Raw genomic sequence first — 11,735 nt, forward strand, 5'->3', positions numbered from 1 at the left:
GCTTTTAAATGTGGAGAAATGTTGCTGTTATTTTCAGTGTGCAGAACTTTTGAACCGGCCCATATATGCTACAGTTTGCAGTAAGAATAATGAGTGGCAACTGAAGTCCAAACTGCTCTTGTTTTTAGTGTTTACAAAAGAGATTTCAATTAAAATTGGTGAGTTAAGGATGTTGATATGCATTTAAGCTCACTTCATATTAGCTTCTCTTACCTTCAGGTGAAAAGTAGACATTTCTAAAATAAAGAAATGTAAAATAAAAAAAAATATTGATATATACGCTGCATATATATCTTCCTGGTATCAACTTTCAGGAGTAGTCTATTATCTATATTGGCTAAAAAACTAAAACGCAGTTCTCTTATGTCCTGACATGTTTGAGTAATATTATTAAAACATTTTTATTTAAATAGTTTTTTACACAATTAATTCATAGTTGCCTGTATTTCCAATTAATAGTAACTTTATAAATAAGCAAATAGCACACATCACTTGTATTGCATAAAATAAATAGGCAGTAAAAACCATAACCTGCCAGATAAACTGAATCGTTCATTAACACACCACACAAACTTACTCTCCTTTGGCTGGGTTCCTACAGAGCCCTTGAAGTCCCACAAGGAACATTTTTTATCTCATGCTCACATGTTGTTATATCATTCAAACAGGATAATTTTCTTGTGCACACAAGACAAAAATGACCAGCTTTGTGGGACTTCAGGGGCTTCGCAGGTTTCTAATAGTGCATCAAGTGTCATATTTCAAACTAAAGGTACAAAATAGTAGTAGAAAATAAACAAGACTCCAAAATAAATCTACAGTATAAAGTGTTTGTTTTCAAAAAAATGCAGCAAAAAGTCAGAGCTGTTGAAAATATCAAGTATGTCATCCATAATTGCAGGTAGAGTTATTGCTGTTAAGAAAATACTGCTCAGGCCAACAGTGCTTCTGCACTGCTTCTGTTTTTAAGTGGATCACAACAGAGTGTCATCATCACCGCACTGTCCCAGTGAGATGGTCATGTGATTCCTGTTTCCGGTGTTGTTCTTGTGTCCTCAGTTTTGTCATGCTGAAAGTGTGTCAAGGGGACAAACGGCTCCTGAAGCTGCGTGGCCGGATCATCATGCTGACTTTGCGCAGAGAGTAATAGTCTGAGTCTTTCCAGGAGTACCAAACGATCCCATCAGGACCCAGCGGCCCCCGGTTCCTCGGGGTGTAATGGCCACCCTGCAGGATGAGGAAGTTGTAAACACTCTTGTGACTTTTTAGAGCAGAATGTGATGGGTTTATTATCTGAGAGCACTTACTCTGTAGTAGACGCCGTTGAGGTTGGCGTAGAAGCACTGGTTGTACCACCAGCCGCCGTGGGAGATCTCAGCACAGATGTTTCCACTGTCGGGTGTACTGAAGCCCTGCTTGTCGTGGTACCAGCTGAAAGAGTCCTGGGCTGTCCCACTGAAGCCTGACACATGGAGACGGTACTGATGCTCCTCATCCTCCACACTGCACACACACGCACACACAAACACAGACAAACACACAGTAGTATGAAAATATACAAAAGAGACAGATGGTTGTGTGTATTAGTGAGTGTTCCTTGAACTGACCTGAAGCTCTGGTAGATTGCATGTTTGTGCTTGTTGGTCCAGTCCTCCAGGTCAATACGGAGGCTGTAGTCTGCCTGGGTGCTCAGGTCATGTATGTGATCATTGCCCAGCCAGAACTCTGAGTGCAGGTCACCAAAGCCATCCCTGTAGTCTCTCCAATTGCGGTCAAAGCTTACCGAGCCATCGAGGCGTCGCTGTATCACAGTCCAGCCACCACCTAAGGCAAAATGAAGACATCACACTTGGAGGATGAGACTATCTCACATTTAATGGATTGTTATACCTGAAAGGCAGAGTGTCGTCTTACATCTGAATGGATGGTGTCTAATCATGTGTATCCCATTGTATAATAACACCATGTAGTGATATATCCTCAGATTTAGATTCAGACAACCTTATTGATCCCAAGAAGGGCAATTCATTAATAGCTTACCATACAACATTTAACATTTACAACACATCCATCATGCTACAAGTCAAGCACCGGATCTGTGCATGAGACCAGAGGGTCTGTGAAGGACAGCACTAAGTTAATTCAGTTAATATGAAATGCAAGGCAAAGATTAAAAGACAATATAATCTACTTTGTCCTACCAATGTTATTTAAACTGACTAAAATGACTACCATCTGAGTTTAAAAGCCTGATATCAGATGGGATAAAAACCTATCCCACCATGTTTTACTGTAACAAACTATCATTCCCTGTTCTTCCTAGTCCTATAATAATGTCACATTACATTGTGTTGTATAGTATTTGTGTTTTTCTGTAGTATGGCATATCATATATATCATCGTTTTGAAAAGTACAGTAATGCACATTTTCTTTGTATGTTTTCGTGATGCATGCATGGACTCCTTCAAGGTACTCAGGCTTCAACCCACGGTCCGAAAACATGCGTGTTAGGTTAATTGGTCACTCTAAAATTGCTAGTGTGTGAGTGAATGGTTATCTCTACATGTAAGCCCTGTGATAGGCTTGAGACCTGTACGTGGTGTGTACTGCCCCAATGACACCTGGTATGGGCCCCAGCCAGCCCTGGGACTCCAAATTTATTTATCCATTCTGAACATCTTGAAAACCAGATTTAAAAATATTAAAATAATTAGCTATCACAGCAATAGTATGCAAGGGGAACTGACACACTGGGGTCCTATCTTTCCTCTCTCTACTCTGTCTGTATGTTACTTACTTGAACTCTTCCTGTCCCATATAAGTTACTAACCATAGACCTTTCTGGAGTCCCTAAGCTCCCTTGTCTCATAGGTTCCTCTGAGTGGCTGCTGTAGACGGCCTGCTGCTGTGCTGTATTGTATAACATTACCTTGAACTGGTTTATATTGTGTTAATTTGGCCAAAGGCAGAGTACAGGTCAACTGCACATGGAAAATGTAAAGCAATATTCTACCTTAATGTGTTCGTATGTGACTCACCCTCTGTGTCCATATCACAGTAGACCTCCACAGGCATGCCGGCAAGTGATGGCACCACTGTGTAACGACCTGACCTCCTCACCCCATTGTAATAGATGGAAGCACAGTCTATGGGACAGTTCCTCACATGCTGGAGCTCTGATTGAAGAAAGTGTGAGAGAGGAGGAGAAAGAGGTAATGGGACTTTGGTGCCCTCTGCTGGGTGATTAATGTACATGATGTGTATGTTTGGTCTATCTGAGGGTGTGTACCTGGGTGCAGGGCTTCTTGAGTATTCATCAGTGAGTTGGGTCTGACGATGTTGATCATGCAACCTGGGCTTCTTTTCACTCTATCCACTAAAAGTGTCAGATTTTGAAGCTGGTGCTAAACAAAAAGCAGAAAAGCAATCACATACCAATCAGTGCACAACGGTTCTGAGGTGTTTATTCAGTTCTGTGCAGAGCTTTTTACCTGGAGGTCTAGGATCACGGTACCCTGTAGATGCAGGAGGGTGGTCGCTTCAACATAGTGAATCTCCAGCTCATGAAAACGCTGCTCCAAGGATATATTCAAATGGCTCCTCTCTTCACTCTGACACCAGACATGAAAGTACCCGTTAAACAAACAAAAACAATGACTGGGATCTAGTTAAGAAGCTTTTCTCTTTTTTTTGTCACTCAAAATGTGGAAAACTTTGTCAAGCTATTAAATAAGCCTTATCTTGAGTAGGTTTCAGAATGTGCTTGGACCAGGGAGAGTGGAGGAAGGTGGTGGCAACAATTCACAGAAACAAATCTTACCTATGAGGATGCTAACATTGTGAAGGCACTGTGTGCCACAGATGGAGGATAATAAAGAGGATGAGGAAGAAGAGGACTGTCAGACTGAGCTGCATTAGTACTGTAAGTTAGTGTAGTGAGCTGCCCTCATGCGCAGAGTGCCTTAGGTTAATGATAGACACACCTGGCAGGCAGCTGCTAGCTTGTATGTACTCTAGTGCAGGGACGTATCCAGACAGTTTAGGATAGGGGGGCTCCACTGGGGCACTGCTTTTACCCAGGGGTGGCATGAAGTATGTGCACACACATGTGGATGAGTAGCACTTATTTACCTTTTCCAGTGAAACAGAGTATCGTATTGTATTGTATCATATCATATCGTATCGTATTGTACTGTACCGTATTGTATTGTACCATATCGTATCGTATCATTCTGTACCGTATCATATCGTACTGTATCGTATCGTATCTTATCATATCGTACTATACTGTATCGTATCGTATTGTATTGTATCGTATCGCATCGTACTGTATTGTATCGTATCGAACTGTATTGTATCCTATTGTATCGTATTGTACTGTATCTTATCGTATTGTATCGTTCTGTACTGTATCGTATCGTACTGTATTGTATCGAACCGTATCGTATTGTATCGTATCGTACTGTATTGTATTGTATCGTATCGTATCGTATTGTATCGTACTGTATTGTATCGAATCGTATCGTACTGTATTGTATTGTATTGTATCGTATTGTATCGTATCGTATTGTATTGTATCGTACTGTATTGTATCGAATCATATCGTATTGTATCGTATCGTACTGTATTGTATCGTATTGTATCGTATCTTATCGTATCGTACTGTATCGTATCGTATTGTATCGTACTGTACTGTATCGTATCTTATCGTGCTGTATTGTATTGTATCCTATCATATTGTATCGTATCGTATTGTATCGTACTGTACTGTATCGTATTGTATCGTATTGTATCCTATCGTACTGCATCGTATCGTACTGTATTGTATTGTATCGTATTGTACCGTATCGTATTTTATCTACTTTTACTACTTACATACCTGAACATATAGATATTATATTCTTTTTTATAATTTCTTTAACTCTAAGAAGTTGCACAACAGAGGCAACATTTAAATCTTGTTAACTTTTCTAACCTTTCAAGAATTACTGATTTTTAACCCAAGTCCTGCCTCTGACAGGACAAATAGACAATTTTTGTTTAGGATTTTGGGGTGGCCAGTTAGATTTCAAGGAGGGCACATACTAGCCCTGGCCCGACCTGGATACACCTCTGCATGTGAGTAACATTTAATGAATCTGCTCTACCATTTTCAACACCAGCAGCACTTTGATTTGAACCATGTTTGTAGCTGTTGTTATGCGTTTGTTTTTGTGCAGTAGTAATTGCTTTTTCCTCTTAGAGTATTAAACCTTTAGTGTTCGTTTCATCAAACATCTTTAGCCTTCACCATAAACAATCCGGCCTCCTCAACCACATAACACCCCAAATCACAATTCCCTGAAGCTGCTACTGTATTACATCTTTGCAGATTTCTCTCTGTCCCTTTCATCTTAACAGCCACTAAACAAGAAGACAACTGAATGTCCAAGTCTTTTTCAATTCACACTAAGTTAAAACATGCAGCTTCTTGAGATCAAGTCAAGTCAAGTTTCTTTATTGTCATTATGCAGGCATAACGAAATTTAGCAGACTCCCGGCAAGGCACATAAAAAAAAACACACATAAATAGGTATGTAAAAGGTACGTCCCGAGATGCTCTCAGGACAAGAAGAACAGCCCCTCTCTTACAAAACCTAAAGCCACAGTCTTCAGTATGTGCTCTATTCCTAGCCTGGATATGGAGGATAACACTAACTCTCATTAACACACAAACCCTGGCTCTCTCTCTGCTCTCATGTGCAACACATGAACCGTTTCCTCCGGCCACCTTTGGTCCAGCAGGGTGAAGTTAGTATATAGGCCCACTGCTTGAGACGCATGAGGCAACACGTGGTGGAGTAGCAGGCTAATCCTGTTAGTGACTGAGGTCAAGGACATGTTGGGGGGAAGCCAGCTTCATGACCAGGCATGACGTCACACTGCAGAACTGTATGCAACTGATGTGTGTTTTCTGTATAAAGACGTATAAGAAAAAGCTGCAAGACTTATTGTATAAAATGTGTGTGAATTCAAATAAAGAAATAGCCCTATGAGAGGGAACATTTTTTAAATTAACATTTTTTTTTTTAAAGTTGTGCCTTTTAAAGTTATATTTAATGCTACACACACAAATAAACAACAACAAGTGAGTCCAAATAAGCTGAAAAGTAAACTGTGTTATATGTCAGGTCAGGTCATAGTCCAGGTGAGCTCTAAAGCAAGCACTCAAAGCAGTTGACAGGATTGTTGCTGATAGTTGACCCAGGCCGGCTAAGTCAATATGTAAAGTGTCACCTGCAGCTCCAGGACTTTGATGCGATGCCGATGGTTCCTCAGCTCCTCCTGCAGCTCAGAAATGGTCTCCTTCAGCGTCACAATCTGCTGTTTCCTCTCCTCGTTCTCGCTCAGCCAGTAGGAAACTTCATCCGTGCAGCGAAACATGTCTGGGCACTTCTGCTCGTCCAGCTGCGGCAGCGTGGCCACAAGTCGACACATTCCATCATCCATCACCTGTATGGATGGAGGAGATGTCAGGAAAACTTAACTTCTTGAACAAAGTTTAAAAGCGGCACATTTGGCTCCTCTTTTTCCTCCAATGTCATGCCATTACGAAGCAGCAACACGCTGACCTCATCTTTTCACATGACACACAAAGAGGAGTTTAGTAGGTCAAACACTTTATTTTGAACCTGGATTAGTCCTGATACAATTAGTCAATTAATGAATATTGCAGGTATTAATTAAATCGTGAGACTCCAGGGCTGTATATTAAAATTTTAACAGACATTTATGTGAACCACAGGATGAATCTGATTGGCTACAATTAGTGCTTGACATTTGAAGAGCATTTCTACCAGAGATTTTGTCTAGCTCTTTGTATATGCCTTTGGAATCAATTTAAATATCTTACTAGGAATGTTTTACGGTCATTTTGTATTGAATCCTTTGTTTTGTATACATTATGTATCTTTCCCTTTTAACCATGAACCATTTCTAATCTACATAAAAAACCCTGTTTTACAATAACAGCACGAAAGCTTGTTTTATGGCTGGTGATTATACATCACATACACAATTTAAAGACTTCTTTCTGGGCTCTGGGCAGTCATCATTATTCTTCACTTTTTACTCAAATCAAATATTTTATTCCTAATAAAGATAAATCAGAACAGATATTGAACAACATGCTCTCAGCTGCATGGTTTGTGTCTCTGCTCACTGTACATCTAAACTGGTATAAAATAACTGCTGGATATTTTTTCTTAAATACTTCAGTAAAGTTGACCTTGTTGTTGTTTTGTGTTGCCTCTGTAAAAGTTTATTGTTAGTTCTAGGGCTGCAATCATACATGAGTGGTTAAGGTTTAGAAGCACCTAATGCACTTGTATGACATTTTCAGAAAACTTTTGCAAAGTTGAGTACTTTCATTTTATGCTACTTTATACGTCTCCTAAATATTTTAAAGATGAATATAAAAAAATCGCATCATGAAAAGTATATCTTCTCTTAATATCTGAATCGTTTTTTTCAGGATTAGAAATGTACATAAAATAACCAACAAAAATGTTGAATACAGTATGATGCACTGAACATATTCCTAAATCAAAAGGTGTATAAATACACTTAAAGTTGCCCAAAAAGGTAGGAATCCAAGATGTGAATCAGACGTTTGTAGGGCTGTCAGTATTAACATGTTCATTGCAATCAAGTTAGAATTAGAAAATGTTTTCCATTGCATGCTATTTTTTCCCTTTAAGCACACCTTAGTTAAGTCACCACAGTGTCTTCCTGCTGCCACTGTGATGGAAAATAATAATATCACTGAGCTTTTGAATAACACATTGCGCTACAAAACTGCAAGACGGTTCAGTTTATGCACTCTGAGTTTGAACTACCACCTACGAGCTGAGCAAGCAGGGGCATCTAATCAGCCTGATGAAAGCAGGCAAACGTGTCACAAAAGCCTGCAGAGCACTATTATGGGGTCTGTAGGTGAAACTGAATCTAAGTTAACTACTTGGTCATGGTTTCAGACCACAGTTGTAGCATTTATTCAACATTTATTTGACATTGTTAGTATAAACCGTTTTGAAAATAATGGAGTTTTAAACGTGCAATTAGAAATGTGATTAATTAATACTGGTCATTGTTAATGCAAACTGTTTTCGGACAGAATATTTGTGAGTAACAAATCATCTATCGCAATTTACTCCCTTTGGTTATCTTTAGTTAAAACAGACAATAATAATGTTGTAACATATTGTAATTGAGGGTTTTTTATTTGTTTGTTTGTTTGTTTTTTTCCCTTGTATTCTTATAGATTTGTCCCTTTATTTTATAGATGTGTATATATGTGCATGTGTATGTATATATATCTTATTTATTTTTTCCTTAGAATTTCTTTAATTGTAATTGTGTGTCTTTGGAAATGATTAAAGAAGTCAATGAACATATTGTTAAAAAAAAGAAATGTGATGAACTGTGATTAGCTATTTAAATTCTGTGATTGATTACAACAAATGGAAATAATCATCGACAACACTTAAATTTTGTTTTCCTGGTGTCTGACTGCTTCAGTCATCTCAAGACCCTCAGAATTATGTTGTGACCCTTGTGAGCAGGCAGGATTCTATGGGAACCACTGAATGGGACTTCTGAGCTGTACTTAAAGTTAAATTGGCTACAACTTTATCAACTTAACATCTCCAAATAAAACTTGTTAATCCAGTATTGACTGTCCAATAATAAACATATCAGTTTATCCATAAAAGGGACAGTTTGTGCCGTGTAACTTGATACTCAGAGGATATTTGGCTGCACTTTTACAAAATTAGGACCATCACTTGTCAAAGTGTCCTTTTCTTATGTCATATATGTACTTCTAATGTTCTTCCTCTGCTGCTGTCTTGAGCATTTGATTTTGTATATTTGGATATGAAAATGTGCTGCCACAGAGCCGACACACCCTGGAGTAAAAGGGGGAAACACTGGGCAGTAAACACTTTGCTGTGTATTCAGGATGTGATCACCTGGTTAGAGTATTCCCCACACTGTGTTCCCCCACCATTTCGCTGAGTGGTTGTGTTCAGGATGTCGGCTTTGGCCTCTGGAAGCAACACGATGAGGAAACAGAGAGCAGAGCACACGCTCCAGCTGGGAGGGCTGGTTTGGTACAGGAGAGGCATATCTGCTGCTGCTGCCCCAGTTATTTTCTTCCTGCTTTGTCAGTGAGAGAGGGAATGGGACACGGGAGTGTGTGCTTCACCATGTGAGGATCTGCTGCTTCTCCCTTTACAGAAATACAAAAAGAGAAAAAAAAGACACATTTTAGCTCACTCTGTCATGTTGGCCCTCTCCATCATCCTAGGACAATATTTCGGAAGTGAGATTAATTAGGAGAAAGGTGATGCCCTCAGTCTATCACATTACTCCAGTTTGTCCTCAGGTAACTGAATAAACATGCAAACAAGCGTGCCCATTTCAGCTGCTTGAGCCAAACTCAGACTGTGACTCCAACTGAGCTTAATCAGGAGGGAGGTAACAATTTTCATGATATCTTACTTTCTAAGTCTCTATACGGAACAAAAACATGCACAAGAAACATTGCTAAATGCATCAGCCAGGTTTTGTTTCTCACTACTTAGCAACATAAAATGTGAACTATGCACCTGCTGCACATGTAGAAATGATGTTGTACTCACCCCACTTACAGACCACCTTGTACCCCATTCCTGGCCCATTTCAGGCCAAGGGGTTTTCTCCATTTTCTCCTCTTTTTCTCCCCCTCTGTTGCTCTCGTTCACTCTGTGTGCCTCATGCTCTCCTTCTCCTTCGCTCTCCCTCTCAGTGCAGACATCTTAGTCCCATAATCCACCTCTAAGAGGATTCGCAACAACTGAGGGATGGAGGAAGGTACACCAATAGGGAAGCAATAATAAAATTATCAGGTGGCAGGAGATCAGAGAAATTGCCACAAAAATGTTTTTCATCTCTTGCAAAATGAATGTCTTTTAAAGTATAACCTGTATATCTTGTGCTGTCGTGGGTGTATTCATTAAAGACAGCAAAAGCTGTGTTACAGCTTTTAGATTTTGCAGCATACTTTAATTGACAAATGGGTTATTTGAAGAATATATCACATAATAAAGATATAACAACTATATAACAGCTATGTGGATAAAAATAGGAATGGATCACCACAGTTTGTGAGAGTTAAATTTTCTGACATTACACGCATCAGAAAAACGCCGATATGCATCAGCCACTTCAGTACATAAGCGTCACCTACAGGCAGAATAATCCTGCTCACAGCTAGCCGTAATGAAGGCTGATGTGAGTGGGAGTGCGAGGGGTGCTGATCCTATTACAGTTGCCAAGCAGCTCTTTACATCTTTATGCCCTCCACTGTAGCACAGCATGTGTGGGCTCCTTGGTCTTAATTAAAAATTTGGCTCTAATGATTTCCTAATTATTTGTTTTCTTTGTGACTGACGCTAAGCAGCTGGTCAATACACCATAAAATACAATACAATATTAATCAACAAATGAGCTCTCTGTAATGTGGCTGTACTGTATCAATTTGCAACACTGCCTGAGGCGTGTCTCTCATACTGAACTGGGTGCATAAAGGCCCTATAGAAAATCGTCCAGGCAGCCATCTGCCTGCTGTCCTTACAGGATTCTTGACAAAGCACAAGAGGACACGACAGTGGCTAATTTGAATCCCACAGGTTAGCTCTTTGAATGTAAAATGCCCCACATTAGACAGTTTTGCTGGTGTTGCCTGTTGTATGCATTTAAGAGTAACAGTATGTATGTGTGGCCACACGGTGGCACCGTATAACAACTTAAATACCAAGCAGGTCATTCTGTTCTGATAAATCTCCCTCTCATTGAAGAAAGCCAGACAAACAATGCACACAACAAACCAAAATTTGAGAAAATAAACCCATAAAAATCAATGGGAGCTAAAGGTAACAAACAGAGTTAAATGGTTGATTATTTGCGGATAATCTGAATTCTACCAAAAGCGGTTGAAGTCATTTTAAAATGTTAAAAATTGTTTTAATGTTGTATTTTCAACTGTGCATTCATTCTCTAGCATATCATGTCTCCTTTCAACCATTTACTTCTGAAAACTCTGAAAACATTTGGCTCAGCTATTTCATTTTCATTCTGGTGCCTTTTTTTTAAAATCAAAATATGTGATACTCTATTACAGTCATTCATAATGAAATGGTGAAATTATTAACTGCTCTTGCTTTTTTCTTCAGTCAGTTCTCTCGAAGACATCAACATGTTGACATGTGACATGCTAAAATGTAGTGTTGTGGCTTCATGGGACTAGAAAGGCTAAGCTACAAAAGCTAGGCTATAGGCTAAAAAGATGCATAAAGGAGTTGAGTTTGAGTTGAGTTAGTTATAAACTTACTAATCATCTTGAAGGTTACTTACATCTTAATAGAATAGAATAAAATAGAATAGAATGTACTTTATTAATCCCTAAGTGAAATTCAGTTAAATTAAGGCAAGGTGGTTACCCTCAATTTAAATGTGTGGTTTATTCCCTGTTCAAATCATAGACTGTAGATAAAATGAAAGTCATCTCGCTAGGCTCGAAGTGAGGCTGCCAAAAAAACTGCTCCCCCTAGTGGCTGGCTGCAGTATGGGTGAAAAACTCTGTCTCCCCCATTCATTTGAATGAGGCTGCGGTCAAACTTTAAAAAATTATTACACGTCGTACAAACGTTTC

General features: G+C 39.2%; 1 protein-coding gene across 1 annotated transcript; it reads right to left on the reverse strand.

The window, feature by feature from the left end:
• Positions 1-495: 495 nt before the first annotated feature.
• si:ch211-203k16.3 (fibrinogen-like protein A) lies at positions 496-9,788 on the reverse strand. Its single transcript, XM_034699878.1, has 9 exons — positions 9,685-9,788; positions 9,013-9,272; positions 6,278-6,493; positions 3,493-3,612; positions 3,291-3,405; positions 3,040-3,177; positions 1,608-1,824; positions 1,308-1,503; positions 496-1,227 (listed from the first exon to the last, which is right to left on the reverse strand). Exons 2-9 carry the CDS (start codon positions 9,166-9,168, stop codon positions 1,081-1,083), a joined length of 1,305 nt encoding a protein of 434 aa, XP_034555769.1. The 5' UTR covers positions 9,169-9,272; positions 9,685-9,788; the 3' UTR covers positions 496-1,080.
• Between the last annotated feature and the right edge of the window lie 1,947 nt (positions 9,789-11,735).

The sequence above is a fragment of the Notolabrus celidotus genome, chromosome 13 (assembly GCF_009762535.1).
Source record: "Notolabrus celidotus isolate fNotCel1 chromosome 13, fNotCel1.pri, whole genome shotgun sequence".
Taxonomy (NCBI): Eukaryota; Metazoa; Chordata; class Actinopteri; order Labriformes; family Labridae; genus Notolabrus; species Notolabrus celidotus.